This window comes from Adiantum capillus-veneris, chromosome 15 (genome assembly GCF_014529385.1).
Source record: "Adiantum capillus-veneris isolate H3 chromosome 15, ASM1452938v2, whole genome shotgun sequence".
Taxonomy (NCBI): Eukaryota; Viridiplantae; Streptophyta; class Polypodiopsida; order Polypodiales; family Pteridaceae; genus Adiantum; species Adiantum capillus-veneris.
The window spans coordinates 14,533,822-14,555,929 of record NC_140945.1 but is presented as its reverse complement, the minus strand read 5'-3'; the positions used below and the strand labels follow the sequence as shown (position 1 = coordinate 14,555,929).

At 41.7% G+C, this 22,108-nt stretch overlaps 1 protein-coding gene across 1 annotated transcript; it reads right to left on the bottom strand.

Moving 5' to 3' along the window:
* Positions 1-216: 216 nt before the first annotated feature.
* On the bottom strand, positions 217-3,885 carry LOC147440308 (uncharacterized). Its single transcript, XM_086483502.1, has 5 exons — positions 3,627-3,885; positions 3,296-3,468; positions 2,784-2,920; positions 2,385-2,489; positions 217-1,658 (listed from the first exon to the last, which is right to left on the bottom strand). Exons 1-5 carry the CDS (start codon positions 3,835-3,837, stop codon positions 1,580-1,582), a joined length of 705 nt encoding a protein of 234 aa, XP_086339628.1. The 5' UTR covers positions 3,838-3,885; the 3' UTR covers positions 217-1,579.
* Positions 3,886-22,108: the final 18,223 nt, after the last annotated feature.

Sequence of the window (22,108 nt, the reverse complement as noted above, 5' to 3'; positions counted from 1 at the left end):
CTAAGCTACGGGTACATAAGGATCTCAAAAGAATTTTTTAAAGTAATTGCTTGGATCCACATGCCATTTTAATCAATTTTAATCAAATTCTACAATTAAAGAACTGGACATGGTTAATCCCCATCTTATAAAAAGATTATTATATAGCTTTAAATGCCTGCTTATCAAAATATAAGCTCAAAAGTTGCATATTGGGAGGTGGTCCCCACGATCGCCTCTCGAGGGTGTAATGTAAAACGATGTGCAATTGTAAGTATATGATATGTGTAAAGTTTCTCCCCACTACCTTCACTGCGCTCAATGGTTTATTTTTAAAAGTGGCGTATTGTTACAGGCTCCCTTTTGGAAACATTGCCCCCTGAAGGCACATGTAGTGCTTGAGGTTGATTGTATATTTTTTCTAAGTCAATACATCATCTCCACTCACAATTGTGAGTATGGCCAAAAAATTTGAGAAAATTGAAAAAAATATATAATCTCAAAAGTTGATATTGTTTTGCGTTTAACCTTATACACATTTTTGACTCATAAAAAAAGGGGCATTTTTTGAAGATCATACGTAAAAACTTCAAACTAACATTCTAGCAACATCTATGCCATATGGTAGAAATTGCTCTCTCTCTCTCTCTCTCTCTCTCTCTCTCTCATATCTACATTTGGAAACATCTCCATCTAGAGATTTTATGCCATATTAGGGACAACTAGCTATTGTCTTCACGTAGAATTTGGTACTTCACCAGCAGCATTTGGTAAAAATTCAATTTCACAAACATACAAAATTCCCTTTAGGGTAGATCGAAGAGGATATTTTCCAAAATAGTAGGCATTTTTTGCAATTAAACACTATTCTCCTAAATTGGATTTTTTCCTTTTCTTCAATTGGTTGTTTTGATTTTTCAATTGGCCCACCATGCTCACCTCATGGCATGTCAAAGAATCCTTGACACTATGCACTCGAGTTGGTGGGCCAAATCGAGAATGTAGTTGATGCATTTACTCAAGTTGGTGGGCACAATCGTCGGTTGGGAGTTTATTAAGGGGACTCTCAAGCTTAGTCTAAACACATTCTTGAATGTTACAAATATAATGAATGCATGATAGTAACAAACCCCTAGTTGAAATACTTCCTTACACGTTCTTGGTAAGGCTAGGGTACTGAATTAATATATTTCTTGATAATGTGTGTGTGTGTGTGTGTGTTTATTTTGTATCATATTTGGCCAACTAGCTATCAACATGCCATAGCCTTTGCTACCTCACCTCATGGAATGGAAAGAATCTCTTACAATAAGGTCCAATGCACGTACACACAGCAACTCTATATGCTAAACTATTAGAGATATGGAAGAAATCGAGCCGATAAATTCACTCGATGTTGTGCACGGCACTTCTTGAATATTATGACCGATGATGAAAATCTTGTATAAGATATCATCAATTGCCACAATTGTTAGGTTTTTCATCAGATGAGTCGACAAGACCAAATACATACTTGGATTTTCTAGCTATATATAATAAATACAAATGTAAATTGAAATTAGAAACCTTACCTTAATAAAAGGAGCAACATCTGCAACAGCTAATTCCTTGGCTGAAAGTTGACAAAGAATTGGCCTCGACAATTTGGGCACATAAATTTAGGTAAGTTTTGTCTCCACCTGACCAATGCACAAGAGCTTCCGGATAAATTCCTACAATATTTTTCAGATTATCACTTCCCACAACATCATGAGCTTCTATGAGAGAGGCACCACATACCTGGCTGGGTGCTGTTGGGGGAGGGGATCGCCAGCCCAATGGGCAGGCCGGTGGTTCCCTGCCCTCAACTGCACCTAGCTAGGTATCTGGTGCCTCCTAAGCAAAAGCTCATGATGCTAAATTTTATATGCAAACAAGGAGAAAGAGCCCGTTTTCCTACATGAGAAAATGTCAACTCTTCTTGTGGTAGCCTAGTGACTTGAGAGTTTGCATGCCTTGCTCACCCTTTTCCTTGGCCTTGACAACCCGGATTTATGCCAAGGTGTAAGGTATTTACCAGGGTTCATAACAAATTATGATATAGAGAATACCCAAATTTTGGTCCAATGAAACCATGATTCAGATTTCTCATTTTCAACCAAGAAGGCTACATGACCAAAATCCGAACATCATATGTGTAGGTGCCGAGAGAACACCGTGTGTATGAATATAGCTTGAGTCATATTCCAACAAGGTCAAGAACTTGTGAGAAACTCACAAAGGCCGGGCTATTTGTTGCCTACGTGTGTGTGTGTGTGTGTGTGTGTGTGTGTGTGTGCATCGCATAGGCATTGGCTAGCTTAAGTATGCCAAAAATAGAAAACAACATGAGATGATAGGTTCAAAAAGTTCTAAATTTGGCTCACGTGTGATGTATTAATCCATCAAGGCACTCCTTATGGAAAATGTGGCTGCAATCCAGCAAGACATATTGCTCTCCGTTCTCGAACTCACTTGTGCATATGACACACCTGCAAGTAATGTCAAAACTTAATCACATTGCTCGGGTGTTTTGAATATCTGTAATCTAGGGGGCCTTTGCACCCATTGCACGAACCCTTTTTGTATATGCTGGAAGCCCCTATGCAAAGGATATACCAGGGTTTGCATGTATTATTTTGAGTTAATTCAAATGTAGCTCCAATGACTTTTCAAAATTTTTTTTAAAAAAAATCACATTGCCAACATACTGAGGGCATAATTTTTTGGTCATGACAATTTTGTCGACCAAACTTTTGTCTAAAGTAATTATGTTTAGGGCTTACAATTGCGCTTCGGCGTCGGATCTCTGTTCGAATTCACCGACTTGTGCATTATCAATGGATATTATTACAGGGTTCTCGACATTTTCGATTGTCGTGGAAGGATTGGGCCTAAACAAGTCCGCATATATGTCAATGACCTACATGAAAAACATACCAGAATGTGAAGAGTAAGTATTGGAGTGTTCACAGGCCAATTACATTTTGCAAAATCAATCTTTGAATAAGAGAGAGAGAGAAAGAGAGAGAGAGAGAGAGTTTGGCCGCATATTTTCTCGAAAAACCTAGTCGAAAGCGAAGCTTCGAAATGTTTAAAAAAAAAGAAAAAAATGAAAGCATTCTATTTCTTTCGAAGCGCGAAGTGCATTTCAAAATTTATGTGAAAGAATGCATCCAATGGGGATGTCAATGTTGAGAGTATGGTGGATTTGATTAAGGAGGCAATGAGATACACACACATTCATTCATAAAGAGTGAGGGAGATAGAAAATTGAACAAAGAGATAGAGAGATCACTTTTTGCATGGCTTCCCTCATGCATTGCTTTCTATGAGGCCCGGCGTGAGTTTCAAGGTGGTTGTCGATGAATTCGAACGCATCACTTATGTTGGGCACATTTTCCAATACATGATGAGGCATGTCCCATCTTGCACGTGCTCGTGTTGACGTAGAAAGACTCTCCGGCAGTTCTACACCATTAATTCATAAAGTCTTTCATTACTTATGGTGATGCAAGTGCAGTACTAAAGAAGTGAGGACCTTAGGCCTTAATCAAACAAATGCATGTGTCCCCCCACAAGCAAAGCAAGAGAGAGAGAGAGAGAGGGAGAGGGGGAGGGGTGGGTACCTCCAGTGGGAATGGGAGGAGGGGGGGCCGGGAAGAGCCGGTGCAAATGCTGGCCGCCGGCCTCCGTGACATGGCTCCAGAAGGCGCGCTGCTGAGAAGGGGGCAGGGCCTCGAAGTCCAGCAGCCGCTGCGGCAGGCACCGGTCGCAGTAGCACTCTGGTAAGCACGGCCCCTCTCCTCCCTCGCCGCCTGCCCCTCCTCCGCTGGCCATTCCCCCTCTCTCTCTCTCTCTCTCTCTCTCTCTCTCTCTCTCTCTCGCCTTTTCGTCGCGTCCTTCCCAAAACACTACTTACAAGTCCATCAAATTATACAAAACTTGGAAGTAGTAATAGTAGTATGTGCCAACGATTCGTTTTAACTCCCAAAAAATAGTGAGAATCTGAAAAGAAAGGACACACACAAATCTCTCTCTCTCTCTCTCTCTCTCTCTCTCTCTCTCTCACAGTCAAACACACACACACACACACATTTTTATGTCTCCCGTATATTCCTATCTTTGTGTTACGCAAACCCAGAGGTGCAAGCCAGTGCACATGCTAACAAACGACCATTCACATGCGCCACAATCTCCACCGGCTAGTTTAAGCCAATTCGCGCACATGTTGCAGCGGTAGCTGCTCTACCGGTCTGTCACTGGCTGATCAGCGCACATGCAACCCGACCAACATTGAACTTCATCTTGTAGCGTCTGAGTTGCTCTACAAGCCTATTTTTGCATGTCCACCGGCGACACATCGCTACAATCGGCTAGGGAGATGGAGTGACTTTCCGTTAGAAGCGGTAGCAAAACGGTGGGCAAACGATACAGAAAAGTCCAAGGTTGTGGTAGGCCATGCAGGAATCTCCGCCGGTCGCAGCTCACTTTTTGAGGCATGTGTGCACGCTAAGAGGTAGAGGCACTGGCATAGGAGGTTCTACCAATTAGTTGCAGGAGGCAGAGCAGTCACAAGGTGGGTCCTTCCTATCAATTGCAAGAGGCAGAGCAAGCACTTGCACAAGAGGTTCTTTTGCTGGCAGCTTCGTAGGTTGTTTCGATAGTGCAGCAAAGGCGAGGGGTGAGCCGGGGGGAGGGAGGGATGGAGCAGGAGGAGGTGTAGACCGTAGGAAAGGGAGCATCACCAACAAGAGAATCAGTAGGGGTAGCCTCTGACTATTGAGGGGTTTTTTTTAACATACAATTAGTAAGAAGGCACGATTAAAGTTGTTGGGGTAAAGGCGGTGTGCCTCTTACTCCTGCTGTCGAACACGCCAGAGACGTCCGACCATTCATTACTTGTACACACCTTATTCTTTACTAGATAGAAAAATAAGGAGCTCTCTCACATACATAGTGTTGAGCTGCTCCACCCACATTCTGTGTTCTCTCTCTCTCTCTCTCTCTCTCTCTCTCTCTCTCTCTCTCTCTCTCTCTTCACACACGCACTGCATTTATGCACTCACAATTGGTATCAGAGCTACGACTTGGCGATAGCGGAGAGCACGACGGCTTTGAGAGCTTCGAGGCGATCTCGCTCGCTCTCTGTGGTGGAGAGATCAAGAAAGCTTGGAAGTTTTGTGAGAATGCAATGGGAGCTTGTGAGCTTAGCCGAGAGAGATGTATATTCTTGTGGAAGCTCAAAAAAGAGAGTGGAAGATTGTGTGTAAGTGAAGGTGTTGTCCTAAAAATTGTATGCGCAGCAGCACTGTTTTTCAAATTCGTTTTTCTGCTTGTAGAAGACAAATTTGAGAGTTCTACCCATTATGACCCTCTGTTTTGATGTGGTCTACAACTTTGCAGAAGTAACGTTTTGCAAATTTCTCACCATTTTGTTGGTATTTAGCTCAGACTGATTGTATACAGAAATTTCAGGATTTCTGTTTTCTTATAGTGTGCGAGTTTGATGCACTTTTGGAAGCACGGAAGGTGCTCGAAGTTGGGTGTATCAATTATGAGCTAAAGATGTAATTGCAGCTTGTGCAAAGCTTATGGTTTGATGGTTTTTTGGTAGATTTGAGCAAAGAATCACGTAGGCATTTCAACATCATTGAAACGGTCTCTTAAGAGATGCACGTTTTTTGAAGCACGCACGTGGAGCTTCTTTCACAGAATTTCACAGGATACTTTGGCAGTGATTTTGAGCTTCGGTTTATCATACTCATGAATGGATTTACATATGATTATGGGCGCATGGATGATGCCCATTACACATGCATTTTGGCGAGCACTTTTGAGTACCGGTGAGCTCTCTTGAGAGTATCGTTTTTTCACATTGATCAAGTTTTTGGATTGCAACTCTTTTGGCGCTTATTTATGCACAGCCACTCCGTGGACATATGTTGAGTGTGGATTGCCATTGTATATGAAATTGTGGAGCCATTTTGGCATTTCTACTCATTGGCATTGAGTAGTGTTATGGTTCATGTTTTAGAACGCAACAAACTGGCAAAATTCACATGCCCAAAATGTGCATGCCATAGTTTTGCATCTGAGACAACCCTTGAATCTGCAACTGCATTTGCAAATTTTTTTCCACACTTGTCATACAAAGTGAGCTTATACAGCCCACAACAGAAAAGGCCAGATGCAACAATTTCATCACCAAAACTGAGATCATGAATTGTATATCTGTCATCCACAAATTTGACTACAAGACTAAGTCTAGCAAGTGCAGATATGGACAAAAGGTTCTTTTTGATCCCAGGTACATACACTGCATGAACAAGTATGAAAGAACTTCCATTTGCAGCAGTAAGCACTATCTTTCCAACTCCTTGAACATGATAAGAGGCATTGTTGGCACAAGTCACCATATTCCCATGAGGGACAGACTCAATAGATGTAAACAAATCACGATTGAGGTAATGTGCTTTATAGCACCACTGTCAAAATACCATACATGTGAATCTGCAGCATTTGACATACATGCATTATGGACAATAGGATCATAAGTGCACTCTGCACTAAATGCCATTTCTGCATCAACATCAGCATCACAATCTCCTTTGACAGAAGTTGCTCATCACATTAGTTGCTCATTAACATCCTTGCACGAGCAAGGAAGGTGTCCATTTCATCTTCCTCATGCATAATCTTCGATTCCAGCTCTTTACGCAGCAAAGCAATTTTAGCCTCATTGCGGCTTGTATAAAGACCAGCCTAAATATCCCAAGCCTGTTTTACAGATTTTGTTGAACGAATGTGAGGAGTAATGGTGCACTTTACAGACAATGCAATCAACACATGAGCGTGCACATCCTTTACATCCCAACGAGCTTGTTCTGTCGTAGGCAAAACAACTCTAACATCAGCAATCCTTGCAACAAGACGTGTCCTCAACATTGCCTACATCCTCAAAACCAGGATGTACATCAATGCCCTGCAAAATATTCCAAACGCCCTTTGACACAACAACATGTTGCATCATGTAAGCCCGCATAGGGTAATTGTCCCCATCCAATGTGTCCTCATCAACAAACATCTTGAACACATCTGTGTTGTTGTCAGACATGGAAAATGCATGCACCTGATGTGAAAACTGCCCGAAATGAGGAGAAACTGAGTGAGATTAGCACCTGCTATATAGCACCACCTGCAGTAGACTGTATGGGACCTATTATGCAATAATTGGCCCTTACAAAAATTCTGCACAAAATGATGAAATTACGTGTGCAGACCTGGCTAGAGTGGAAACGGAGGTCGAAATGAGCCTGAATCAAAAATCTGAGTAGATTGAGCTCTTCGAGTTCACCCAAAATTTTTGTCAACCGGGAACGCTCGCTCACTGAAATCAAAGAAAGTGAGCATGGGTGTGCTGGAGTTACTGGCGACTAAGCCCGGAGGATGCAACCTGCTTTGATACCAATTGTTGGAATTAGGGTTGCAGGGAAACGCACACAGCTTGGAGAAGACGAAGGAAGCTCAAGGCATGCAACGGAGAGTATGTTACTTAGTGTGCCATGGAAAGATAGATAGCCCTATAATGATGGGTGTATATACAATGCACGAGGAAAAAAACCTCCTAAAGAGGGGAAAAATGCCCCGACGGTTCTAGTGTGTTCACGTGAACACATCACTACCACATGTATATGGTAACAAATGTGTGTCACCCACACCATGAACACCATCCTGTCTCAGATCAAAAAACGTGCTAAACCACTCCCTGCGAGAAGTAACATGGCTTAAATCATTGTTTTCCAATTGCCAATCGTGAGACAAAGTCCACGTATGTCTAGGTGAACCTGGGAAAGTAGGAGTTTCTACCACACCCTTAATCTCAACAATAGCCAATGAAATTTTCCGTTGCCTCCAACGCCTGAAACAACGTCTCCTCATGTGCACTGGTCTGCTACAATGCCAGAAAACCACGTCTGCGACGGTTAAGCTAGCAGACGGGCCATAGTGGGGATCCAAAGGAGGGAAAATAGGGATCCAAAGGGGGGGGCATCTGCAAAAGATCCATGTGCAACAATGGGCTAAAAAGACCCTAAGGTTCAGCCCATTGAGACTTCCAAAATGCTAAGGTTCCAAAATTCAAAGGTTGTGTCCTAAGGTCAACCTTAAGGGAATTGGATGCTTTGTTTGTGTAAAAAAAGTCTTTGCATATCCCTACATGGGAGGGGGCGAGCCTTTCTTCTAGGGGATGAGAGAGAAAGCCACACACACACACACACACACACACACAAGCTCCCTTTACACAAAGGGAATGAGGGACACATGTCAGCTCCCTAGGCCACATGCCCACAAGGTGTGCCCAATTCCTATTGGATGGCCTTGGAGGTGGACCAATGAGAATTAGGCTAGAGTAAATCTAGTTTAATTAATTTAAAAACACTTAATAAAAGAACCAATAAGAATTAAGTCTCCTAGATGACTATTGGGCAGTCTCCCAAGGGGTCCAATGAGCATTCAGGAGCCCAATGGCTTGCTTGATTCCTATTGGCCAGGAGGCAAAGGGGTCCAATGAGAGTTTAATTGAATTATTAATTAAACTAAAGCTCTCACAAAAGGGGAAAGGGGGACACATGTCAGAAGGCTATCACTTATGCTGCTTAATAGTCATTGGCTTGACTTGGGGAGGGCCAATGAGGGCTGAGCAAGAGCAAATAGCAAGAGGGCTCGCCCAAGAGAGAGAGGGGGCTGATTTTTGCAAGGCATTATCACACACACACACACACACACACACACACACACACACACACAATCTCATGTGTGAAGAAAGAGAAGACTATCTCTTCCCAAGCTTTAATGGAGAGCTCATCACCTACTCCAAGCTTGTGAGATAGAAGCCTACATCGACACACTCTTGGCTTGTGGATGAAAATCCAACCAAGAGACAAGCTTCAATGCATGCTCATCTCCTCTTCCAAGCTAATTACTAAGCTAAAGCTATGCTAATATGAGTGATTATGTGAGGAGATGTACATCTTTCTCGTAAGATACTCCTTCCTCTCAATCTACTCTCATACCCTGCTAGCTCTCACCATCTTCGAAGGTGTGTGAGGTCTTGGGTCTGAGAACGGGGATAATTAAAGTTGTGTTTACTAAGTGTTTTGCTTAGTGCATGAAGCTTTCATCTTCATTGCACTAGCTAGTCTTGAAGGAACACAAAGAATTGTATTGTACAATGTCTCTCTTGATGGGAGAAACCATAATACAAAGCCTTTTGGAGGGGGGACCAACTCCATGCAAATCCGGTCCTCAACTGTTATCAATAGCTTAATTTCTCTTTCTTTTGAAAGTATTGTTGATGCTATCTAACTAGGTGTTATGCTTTTTGTTGCTCTCTCCACCCAAGCACTCTTGTAATTCTCATTAGGAATCTATTCTAATGAAATGCCCACTATGTTCATGCTAATTTCCGCTACACATAATTTTCTAGGCCATTAAATGTTACATTGGTATCAGAGCACAAGGTTTCTCTGTTCTTGCTCAAGAAGGGAGGTCCTCAAGCTAGCTATAAATGGTTGGTATTATTAATTGCCTGTGAGTAAGTAGAATAGGGATTTTTCAGCCTTGCAGTGCGCCTGCCTTTGTGCAGTTAACGGGGCATCACCGTCGAGAGCTATGGTCTTAATAGTGGAATCCTACGGGGCTTGCCTACGGCTTAACCACTATTGATCTATTAGAAGCTTAACAGGAGCCGGTGCTGTTTTGGTGTCGAAAGACCCTCTCTTCTATTCCTTGCAATTAATGGTATTCGAGCCGCGGGTACAGTAGCTTAAGTGCTTTTTCTAAAGGGGTAAAGAGGAGTAGCAACTAGGGCTTGAAGTGCCGAAGTACACCTAAAAAGTTTACACCTAAAGGTTGTTAGAATGGCTGACAATAGTAAAGAGAGTGAAATTAATGTTGATAAATTTGATTTTGCTCATGAGCAAGCTACTAATGATGCTTCAATGCCTTTTAACTATCTTGTTTCTAGGCTTCAACAAGCCATGGGCAATCCATCTCTCCAAAGTGAAGTGCAACGGCAGCTTCGTGCTCACGGGATTCTCCAAGCTCATCACCACGACGAGAGAACACCTAGGAAGCCTCCTTGTGAGACTACCAAAAGAGGTCTCTATCCGATTCAGAGAATCCATATGAAGGGCTCAAGAATTTACTTCTTGATGATGCATCTCCTTCTCAAAGGAGAACTCAAGAGCCTCCATCGAAGGAACGAGAAATAAGTGAGTTTCCCGCCACCTCGGCGGAGATGGCTCCACAAAGACGGCGGGCTAAACGCTCTCCATCACCACCAAAGCGGAGAAGACCATCGCACTCTTCTCCACGCCATGATAAAAAGCAAGAGAAGAAAAAGGCGAGAAAGAGGACACCCTCTTCTCCATCTTCTTCATCCTCTTCCTCTTATGAAAGTGATGATGAAGACAACGAAGATCAAGACAAGAAAAAGGCGAGAAAGAGGTCACCCTCTTCTCCACCTTCTTCAAATTCTTCACCTTCTGAAGAAAGTTATGGTGCAACCTTTGAACCATAAAAAAGAAGGGGCCATAGGAAATCCTATGCCGCATGGAAGAGGTCGTCCAAGTTGAAGAAATTCAAAGAGGGAGGGAAGAGCATCTCTTTCCTTACCTATGATGGTACCTTTGGTGCTACGGACAAAGTCTTGGCCTTTATCCAGCAATTTGATACGGCGTTTGGAGATGAGGGCTTCACGGAGTCCTCTAAGCTACGCCATGTAGCTATGCACTTTCAAAATTCCGCCAGACAATGGTGGTCTAGCCTACGAGCCAACGGTGAAGCTCCACGAACATGGAAAGCTTTAAGAGCTTCCATTATGAAGCAGTTTTTGGCCATCGATACCAAAGACAAAGTACTCACCGAATGGCGAAGATTAAAGCTCTCTCCCAATGAATCCATCCACAAATATGTAGACAAGTTTTGGGACCTACAACTCAAATCCACTGTCTTTAAAAAGTTGGATTTTGGAGAACAAAAGCAACAATTTTGTGCGGGCTTAACCGAAGAAATGACAGAGTATGTCAACTCCCAAAGGCCACGTACCATATCGGCGGTAATACACCATACTATGGTGGCCTCTCGAATCAATTTCCAAACGGGGGCTAAAAGAAATAATAAGCCCACGGAAAACAAGGGTTCCAATGAACCTAAGGGGAAGGACAATGTCCAAAAGTCTCCTAAGGGCAACTCCAACAAAGCTAAAGAGAAGGGAGTTTACAAAGGTAAGAACAAACTCTCTCCTGAAGAGCTTGAGCGTTATCGTAAGGATAACCGGTGTTTCAAGTGCGGCGAACAAGGGCATGCGTACCACGCTTGTCCCCAAAAGAACAACCGCCAAGATCCTCCTAGAGCTTCCTTGGTTGAAATCCAAGAGGAGGAGACTCACCAAACTCATCACAAAGGATCTCCTCTATGCCATGCTTGGGGAAAGGTAAGAGAACATGATGATTTTATTCTCTTTGACCCTGGTTCTACTCACAATTTTATATCTATAGAGTTGGCCACCAAGCTAGGCATACAATCCTACGAGATGGGAGATGTCCTACCCGCAGACAGTGCCTTCAAGGGGCAAGAAGCTTCAGTCACTCCCTTAATCGGGAAATTGAGGCTTCATGTCCAAGGCTATGTGGACAAAGAGGACTTCTTTATCTCTCCTCTCAAGCATGAGGATGTAATCCTAGGGGCACCATGGTTTGACCGCCTGACTGCCGATGTTAAATTCCCTGAAAGGAGAATCTCCTTTAAGTTCAGGGAAAAAGACATGTATATAGATGCTAAGGAAATGGGTAACACTATCCCCATTGTACATACACCAGCTTTCAACAAGTCAATAAAGAGCTCTATTTCCGTGTACATGATTTTTGTTAAAGATTCTCAAAATGAACCTAATGCTTTAACAAAAGAAAATAAAAGCAACCATAGAAGTTTTGCCACTCGCAGCAGAACCATAAGAAGTGGTTGCATTGCTGTTACCACCCTTTCTTTGAGAAGCACTAAAAGCATGTTCAACTGAATGTTGTCTAGTCCTGTTTTTTCTAGAAACTGACTCTTGCAAGAGCAATGTGCATAATGCATCAAACTTGACAACTTCAGGATTTTCTTGGGTCATAAGTCTCCAAGTACTAGCAAAAGTCTGGTAAGAATATGGTAAGGCATTAAGATTAGTCTGCACAAGGGAACTGTCTGAAATGACTTCACTTGCAAAAATAATTTTCTCATTGATATCCTTGACACCAGCAAGGAAAGTGTCCATATTATCTTCCTCATGCATAATCTTCAACTCTGGCTCTTTACGTGTAGCAAAGCAATTTTAGCCTCATTGCGACTTGCATAAAGACCAGCCAAAATATCCCAAGCCTGTGTGGCAGATTTTGCTGAATGAATGTGAGGAACAATGGTGCGCTTCACAGAAAATGTAATCAATGCATGAGCATGTGCATCCTTTACATCCCAAGGAGATTGTTCTATCGTAGGAAAAACAGCTCTAATAGCAGCAATCCTTGCAGCAAGACCTGCCACATCCTCAACATTGCCTGCATCCTCAGAACCAGGACGTACATCAATGTCCTGCAAAATATTCTAGACGCCCTTTGACACAATAATATGTTGCATCATGTAAGCCCACATAGGGTAATTGTCCCCAATCTGTCTTAAGCAGCAAACATCTTGAACACATCTGTGTTGTTGTCAGCCATGGTAAATGCTGCACCTGATGTGAAAACTACCCAAAAAGAGGAGAAACAAAGCGGGAACAATACATGCTATATAGCACAAATAGTAGAAGACTGTAAGCCACTTGATATGCAGAAAACAACACTAACAAAAATTTTGTACAAAATGACAAAATAGCATGTGTAGTACTGCCTATAGTGGAAACAGAGGCCGAAATGAGCACGAATCAGTAATCTGAGCAGACTAAGCTCTACGAGCTTTCCTAAAATTTTTGTTGACCTGTGAATGCTTTCCAAAGCTCACTAAAATTGGAGAAAGTGAGCAGGCATGTGCTGGAGCAGCTGGCGACTAATCTCGGGAGGACGCAACCTGCTCTGATACCAATTATTGGAATTAGGTTACAGAGAAATGCACACAGCTTGGAGAAGATGAAGGAAGCTCAAGGCACACAATAGAGAGTGTGTTACTTAGTGTGCAATGGAAAGATAGATAGCCCTAGAGTGATGGGCGTATATACAATGCACGGGGGAAAAAACCTCCTAAAGAAGGAAAAAATGCCCCGGCGGTCCTAGTGTGTTCACACACATCCCTACCACATGTATATGGTAACAAATCTTTATAAGGAGGTTTATTAGGCGGTGAACTTCCTGGAAGAAGTTCAATTGCATGGTCATCATTGGCTCATTTTGGAGGTAGTTCACAAGGGATATCGTCCATAAAAATATCATGAAACCCCTTGAGGAAATTGGATAGCTCTAATTCCTTTCGATTGTTTATATCTTCTTTTGTTGAAGCATTAGGTTCATTTTAAGAATCTTTAACAAAATCATGTACATGGAAATAGAGCTCTTTATTGACTTATTGAAAGCTTGCTTATGTACAAGAGGTATGGTACTACCCAACTCCTTAGCATCTATGTACATATCTTTTTCCCTGAACCTAAAGTAGATTTTCCTTTCAAGGAATTTAACATTGGAAACCATGCAATCAAACCATGGTGCCCCTAGGATGACATCCTCGTGCTTGAGAGGAGAGATAACGAAATCCTCCTTATCCACATAGCTTTGGTCATGGAGACTCAATTTTCCAATTAAGGGAGTGACTGGGGCTTCTTGCCCATTGAAAGCACCATCGGCGGCAGGTAGGACATCTCACATCTCATAGGTTTGGATGCCTATCTTGGTGGCAAACTTTGTGGATATGAAATTGTGAGTAGAATCAAGGTCAAAGAGAATAAAAGAATCATGTTGTCTTACCTTTCCCCAAGCATGGCATATAGGAGATCCTTTGTGATGAGCATCCTCTTCTTGAATTTTGACCAAGGTAGCTCTAAAAGGCTCATTACATGTATTCTTGTGGGGGCAAGCACGATAGGCATGCCCTTGCTCCCCGCACTTGAAACAATGGTTATCTTCCAGATAATGCTCTAGCTCTTCAAGAGAGAGTTTATTTTTGCCTTTATAAACTCGCTTTTCCTTAGCTTTGTTGTTGTCGGTGTTGCCTTTGGGAGACTTTTGGACATTGTCCTTCCCCTTAGGCTCGTTAGGGTCCTTGTTTTCCGTGGGTTTAGGATTCCTCCAACACCAAAATAATACCAGCTCCTGTCAAGCTTCTAATAGCTCAATAGTGGTTAAGCCATAGGCAAGCCCCATGGGACTCCACTATTAAGACCATAGCTCTTGACGGTGATGCCCCGTTATCTGCACGAAGCAGGCACACTTCAAGGCAAAAAAATCCTTCTTCTACTTATTCAATTGCAATTAATAATACCAATCATTTATAGTCAACTTGAGGACCTCTCTTCTTGAGCAAGAAAAGAGAAACCGTGTGCTCTGATACCAATGTAGCACTTAATGGTCTAGTAACTTGTGTGTAGCAAAAAATAACATAAACATAGTGAGCATTTCATTAAGAATAGATTGCTAATGATCATAGCAAGAGTGCTTGGATGGAGAGAGAAACAAAAGCCTAACACCTAGTTAGATAGGCATATGCTTCAAAAAGAGAGAGAAATTAAGCTATTGACAACAGTTGAGGACCGGATTTACATGGAGCCGGTCCCCCCTCCAAAAGGCTTTAGATTATAGGTTTCCCCCATCAAGGAAGACATTTTACAATACAATACTTTGTGTTCCTTCAATAACTTGTTGGTGCAATTAAGATGGAAGCTTCAAGCACCAAGATTACACTTGAAAAACACAACATCAATTCCCTCACGGTCTCAGACCCAAGACCTCGCACACCTTCTAAGATGGTGAGAGCTAGCGGGGTATGAGAGTAGATCTAGAGGAAGAGGAAGTATTCTTACGAGAAAGAAGTATTTCTCCTCACATAATCACTCTTAATAGCTTAGCATAGCTTAGTAATTAGCATGGTAGAGGAGATGAGCATGCATTGGAGCTTCGCTCTTGGTTGGATTTGCATCACAAAGCCAAGAGTTGTTGGTGTAGGCCTCCCTTCTCACAAGCTTAGAGTAGATAATGAGCTTTCCATTCAAGCTTGAGAAGGAGATAGTCTTCTTTACTTCACGCATAAGCTTGTGTGAGTGTATGTGTGTGATAATGCCTTGCAAAAATCAGTCTCCTCTCTCTCTCTCTCTCTCTCTCTCTCTCTCTCTCTCTCTCTCTCTCTCTCTCTCTCTCTCTCTCTCTCGTCGACCCCTCTTGCTATTTCCTCTTTGTTGGCCCCTCATTGGCTCATGCCAAGCTTAGCCAATAGGAAATAAGAGGTCAAATGGAGAGCCTTGTGGCAAGTGTCCCCCTTTCCCCTTTAGTGAGAACTTAGCTAATTCAAATATTACATTTAAATCTCCATTGGATCTTTTAACCTTCTGGCCAATAAGAATTAAGCAAGCCATTGGGCTGCTTAATTCCCATTGGACCCCTTGGCAGGTTGTCCAATAATTTTCTAGGAGGCTTAAATTTTATTCGTTCTCTTATCAAATGTTTTTAAATGAATTAAACTGAATTTACTTTAGCCTAATATTCATTGGTCCACCTCTATGGCCATCCAATACGATTTAAATGCACTTTGGGGGCAACTGAGCTAGGAACCTGACATGTGTCCACTATGCCCTTTGTGTAAACGGAAGCCTTGCATGTGTGCGTGCACGCACGCACATGTGTGTGTGTGTGTGTGTGTGTGTTCTCACCTCTTCTCTCTCTTCCCCTACCTTTAGGGCTCACCCCCTCCCATCTACAGATATGTGAAGACTTTATGGTCTCACAAAAGCATCCAATTCTGTTAAGCTTGACCATTTGGACTTTACCTTTGAATTTTGGAAACTTAGCATTTTGGAAGTCTTAATGGGTTAAACCCTAAGGTCTTTGAAACTCCATTCATGCACATTGCTCTTTTGCAGATGGCCCCCCTTTAGATCCTTATTTTCTCTCCTTTGGATCCCTACTATGACTAGTATGCTAGCCTTACCAATATTCTAGCCTTTTCTCCCTTGGTACTTTCCCATATTAAATGATCAGTTTACATGAGAAAACCATTAAGGAGAATTAGATATTAGTTATTATGACATGAAGCACCTCTCAAACATGTGAAGGTTGTATTTTGGGTAAATTGCAGCGTGCTAAGTTTCCAAAGGATGGGTCAGTTCGTGCTACATGCAGATTTCAACTTGTGCATAGTGATGTTTGTGGGCCTTTGCAAACTCCATCCTTGGGAAATTACTTGCACTTTGTGACTGACTATTGGTTGAAAATTCCTTGAAATGTACTATGGGCACCATCCGTTCCTATCAAGAGGGGGAGTATATGTCTCATGAATTTAATGCATTTTTGGCTAGTCGTTGGATAAAACACCAATGTATAGTGCCGTATACACCTCAACAAAATGGTGTTGCTGAGAGGAAAAACAAGACTCTTACAGAAGTGGCACGATGTATTGTCAAGAGTCAAGCTTTACCACATTTGTTTTGGCTCGAAGCTGTCATGTGTGCCACTTATGTACTCAATATATGTCCTACGAAAGCATTGCAGTCTATGACTCCATATCATATATGAAGCATGGCATGATAGAAAACCATCTATTGAGCACATGCGTGTTTTTGGCTATTTGGCTTATGGTTTAGTGCCACAAGCGCAACGCAGAAAACTGGATGATAAGGCTGTCAAATGTATTTTTGCTGGTTATAGTGCTAAAAGCAAAGTTTACAGGTTATATCATCCACAAACAAATCATATTCTGGTTTCACGAGATGTTGTGTTTGTGGAAGATTTAGTTCAGCCCTTGCTGTCATGTATTAGAGACAGTAATGTCGGCTCACATGACATTTATGACACTTTGTTGCCTCTTTTCAGTGGTGGAAGTTCGAATGTAAATTCCAATGAGACAAATGTACAGCCTATGGGGGTTTCTGAAAATGTTACAGATCGGCCTATTAATGATGTAGATGTACATGATGTACTTGATGAGGAAAGGGCTGAAAATGAGCAGGCTAGAGGTATGCCAAAATGGCTGGTGCACACTTTGCATGACAGTAAATTGGATGCACCTTTGTTTAGTTGTAGTCGTTCAGGCTCTCTCCATGCATCTTATACATCAGATTGCTATGCTTTGCTTGTGTCTAGCTTACATGATGTTGAGGAACCTCTGTCTTTTGATGAAGCACAAAATTCAAAAAATTGGATGGCTGCCATGTAGTTAGAATATGATGCACTTATAGAAAATGACACATGGACTTTATGTGATTTGCCTCCTGGAAAAAAGTCCATTGGTACAAAGTGGGTTTACAAGTTGAAACGCAAGCCGGATGGTGAGGTTGATCGCCATAAGGCTCAACTTGTTGCAAAAGGCTATGTGCAGCAGAAAGGTATAGATTATGAACAAACTTTTGCTCCCACTTTTTGTATGACTATTGTTCATTTTCTATGTGCATTGGCAGCTCATTTTGGTTGGGATGTACATCAATTACTACTTTCTTGGTGACATATTTAAGGAAGTTTATGTAACGCAGCCTCGCAATTTTGTCAAGAAAGGACAAGGGGATAAGGTGTGCAAATGTAACAAATCTTTGTATGAGTTGAATCCTCGTGCTTGGTATGAGAAGGCTGACACTCATTTGGTCAAACGAGGCTTTTGTAACCATCCATAGAAATCACATTGTATGTAAAGTTTGAGGATGATGTACTTATCATTGTGGTTCTTTATATAGATGATTTGCTGATCACTGGACCAAATAAGAGACATATTGCTGAATTTAAGGCTGATTTGAATGCTACTTTCACTATTGCCACTCCCATGGAAACAGGTTTGAAATTGAGTCTTCATGATGCTGGTGATCTTGCAGATGTCACTCTTTATCAAATTGTTGTTGGATGCCTCATTTATGTATGCAACACAAGGCCGGAAATTCAATTTGTAGTCTCACAGGTCAACAAATTTATGCATAGCCCAGGGTCTAAGCTTTGGCAGGTTGTCAAGAGGATTTTTCACTACTTGAGTGGCACTTTACAATTTTATCACAAGGGGGGATCCTTGCCGCCAGATTTACATGCTTTTTTGGACTCAGATTGGGTTGGTTGTTATGACACTCGAGTGTCCACAAGTGGTTTTTGTTTCATGCTCGGCAGTTCATGTATTTCATGGTTGAGCAAGAAGCAACCTATTGTGGCAACTTCTAGTTGTGAGGATGAGCTATGGTTGAGTGTGTATGGCTCAAACGCCTTATGGCTGATTTTGGTGTTGGACAGGACATTGCCAACACTATCTACACTGAGAGTCAGAGCGCATTGGCAATTGCAAGGAACCCTTTTTTTCATGCTCTCACAAAGCACATTAAGGTCCATTACCACTATGTCAGGGAGAGGCTATCAGCAGGAGAGATTAGCTTGGCTTATGTGCCAGAGTAGGACAACCTTGCATATATTTTCACAAAGGACCTGTCTCATGAGAAGCTCGAAGCTTTCCGAAATCTTTGGGCTTACTCCCCTTTGTGGACTGATCATGTCCTCAGGACATGGCACTTCCATTTACTCATGTGCAAGCTCTCGTTTACCGCATCAGTCCAGAGGAGATTTGTTACCGTATACATATGGTAGTGATGTGTGTGAACACACTAGGACCACCGGGGCATTTTTTCCCTCTTTAGGAGGTTTTTCCCCCCGTGCATTGTATATACGCCCATCATTCTAGGGCTATCTATCTTTCCATTGCACACTAAGTAACATACTCTCCATTGTGTGCCTTGAGCTTCCTTCATCTTCTCCAAGCTGTGTGTGTTTTCCTGCAACCCTAATTCCAATATCATTTGCATTTTGCTAATAGGAGTATGCTTGTGCTCCACGATGTTCAATATGTGCCTAATACTCATAGGAGTTTGATCTCCATCTCGCAGCTTAGAGATCATGGGTGTCATGTTCAGTATGTGCCTTGTGCTCATAGGATTTTGATCTCCATCTTGCAGCTTAGAGATCATGGGTGTCATGTTCAATTGACTGATGAGTCTTACTTGATGAGGAGAGCTTTGCTTGTGATAGCGTGAGGCCATCATGGTGCTCGTTTGACGCTTCTCTACATTCTTCGTGTCAGAGAAACCATAGTCTTTGTGAGTTCGTTGCCATGTGGATGTTTGTAGTCCAAGCGAGTATACTTTGCTTATGAGCAGCATGACACTTCGCTCATTGTGTATCCAATGTCTGAGGACAGTCATGTAGAGAAGGAAATCTCTTTAAGTGTACAACTAGAGCAGTCACCGGTGATGTGACGGATTTTGATGCTTTGCCAGTCAGGGAGCGGAGCGGAGCAGTGAGTCACATGTGCGAGATAGTGTAGTTCCTATATACTTTGAGTGTTTTTAGGAAGCCAGCAAATGAAGACCAACAAATTTTATAGAATAGACGAGGTTCAAACCCAGCCAAGCCCTATAGAACTCAATCTCCCTCTTGAAGTAATGGTAAGTCGCCGAACATTATCAAAAAACATAATCGTATGTGAAAAAAAACAAGTATCTTGGAACCAGCTTAATCAATCCGATATGTGCTGCCATACTTTAGCTCCATATACAATCCGAGTATGTATTGCCACTCATATTCAATACCGGATGTGTAGCAACTCTTAGCATTATCACGAATAAGAAAAAGAGCAACATAACAGAAGCTAGTACGAAGTAAATATAAAATAGCTTTTTAGCCGATTCAGTGAGATAAGTATCAGCTCAAAAAACAAGTTCTATCTTACAAGTAGGAGATGTAGTATGGTAAAAAATGGTTAAGTCAATTTCTAAAACCAAACCTTTACTCCTTCACATGGTTATGAGATACTACATACTACCAACTCAATAACAGAAGTCAGGACACCTTTGACGAAACCTGTATTAAGTGCCCTCAAACAAGTGTACCGCTGATCTAATGGAATAGGAACCCAAACTAGAGAGTAAATTATTCAAGTGACTGTCATTTTACCCAATGGACAGCAGTAAATTAGTGAAGCCATAAACCAAAATATCTAATCAACATTATATGATCATTACAGCTCATTTTTTTTGTGAATTTCTGGTTTTTTTTAATTTAATGGAGTTCATTTCATCTATTGAGCAGTTTTTTAACCGAATCATAACATCATCACCCCAATATACAATTCCTTTCTAATAAGTACCATACAGTACTCTTTCCTTAGTAGCAAAACAGCCTCTTACCTGGCAGTCTCCCCCCCTTTTTTTTAAAACAGATTTTTCATCAGAGAACCAGTTTTACAGCACTGTATACGGCAACCAGGCATACTACTACCATCATTCAAAAGAATCCAAGCAGTACTTAGTTTAACTGAGCCGTTCACTCAGTTTCCAGAACCAAGTTACAACTCAATTTTTTGTTTATTTTACGACAACGACCATCATTAGTCACAGAAGTATATAAATTCTAAACTGTCACAGAGCAAAAATGTACTCACACTTACAATAACTCCCAAAGACCTGTAAGTAAAGTATCCGGAACAAATTTCCATTTTTCCTAACTCTATATTACTGGTTTTAAAAAAAAAACCCATTCAAATCTTTTTATCAGCAAAGCTTCAGAATAATACATGACATAATAGCTTTAGGTTTAATATCCGGAAACAAAATACCTTGTTTTTTAAAAAAATTCCAAAAACCGGTTACAGCGAAGCTACACAGAGATTCCCAAATGCAAGACAAAGAATTTTTTGTATAACCTGTAGATTGGGAGACGACGAGGCGTCCACGATCTCCTTCCCTTTCTTTTTCGGCCATGATTGAGCACACAATAGAAAATATCTACTAACCCACACAGTATAGAATGCACACAAGTGAATACAGCACGATGCCAAGTGAGTAAGAGTACTCACAATTTTTAGGGGGCATTTATACTTTGCTGAAGCAAATCGGGAGCAGATCCGCCACTGTCACGGACCAGCTACAGAATTAGATGACACCCATACGGTCCAGATACTCAGGGATAATCCCAGCTGAAGATCCGGTCTGACCTTGATTAACTCACCTCATTATTTGCAACTACACTCACCTGCCACCTCAACCCTAGCGCAGGCAAAAGCGTGTTGCAGGCAACCCGACACAACAGAGAGGCTTTTAAAAAATACGCTACACAGTGTATAGAGAGAGAGAGATGTTATTTACCTTAAAGCAAGGTCAAGTCATAAAATATCTAGTCTCATAATGTATACCAACTAGACACACCAATGCCGTCGATACCCGGTTCGAATCGACTATCGATCTTTTTGAACCTGGCTCAGGTTTAACCACACATCCCAATACAAAATCCACAAACCCTAATACTCGGCATATGTCATGCACCCAACAACTAGGGTACAGTATATAGAGATGTTTATTTACCTTAAAGCAAGGTCAAGTCAAATATATATCTAGTCACATAATGTATACCAACTAGAAACACCAATGCAGTCGATAACTAGTTCGAATCGACTATCGAGATTTTTAAACCTGGCTCAGGTTTATCCCACACATCCCAATACAAAATCCACAAACCCTTATACTCGGCTTAAGTCATGCATCCAACAACTGGGGTACAGTATACCAGCAAGGAACTCAACAGTGTACGATGTACTGCATATTAACAACACTTTTTTGTGATTAATTCATACTTCCAATTCCGATTCAAAGTCAAAAAGTGAGTCTATAAAAGCCAGAAGACACTAATATATAAACCAATCCAAGATAACAGTAAGGAGTAACTGTACAAAAGTAATATACATATCCGCATGTTTGCATATCAGGAGTGTTAAAAAATGGCCTACAATCGAGAACTGGTTTTTTCCATAGCAAAAGCACAACTTTATCAATCAGGTGACTCTACACGGAGAGCAACTTTACTCCGTTATGAATTATATCTATTCCCACAATTAGGAACCTCTGTTTCCGAGACTAAAT

Coding starts and splice junctions, on each gene's coding strand:
- LOC147440308 (XM_086483502.1), bottom strand. CDS start 3,837: ATGGCCAGCGGAGGAGGGGCAGGCGGCGAGGGAGGAGAGGGGCCGTGC. Junction 2,921..3,295: donor TGAGGGAAGCCATGCAAAAA/GTGATCTCTCTA, acceptor TTTTTCATGTAG/GTCATTGACATATATGCGGA. Junction 2,490..2,783: donor TCCGACGCCGAAGCGCAATT/GTAAGCCCTAAA, acceptor CATTACTTGCAG/GTGTGTCATATGCACAAGTG.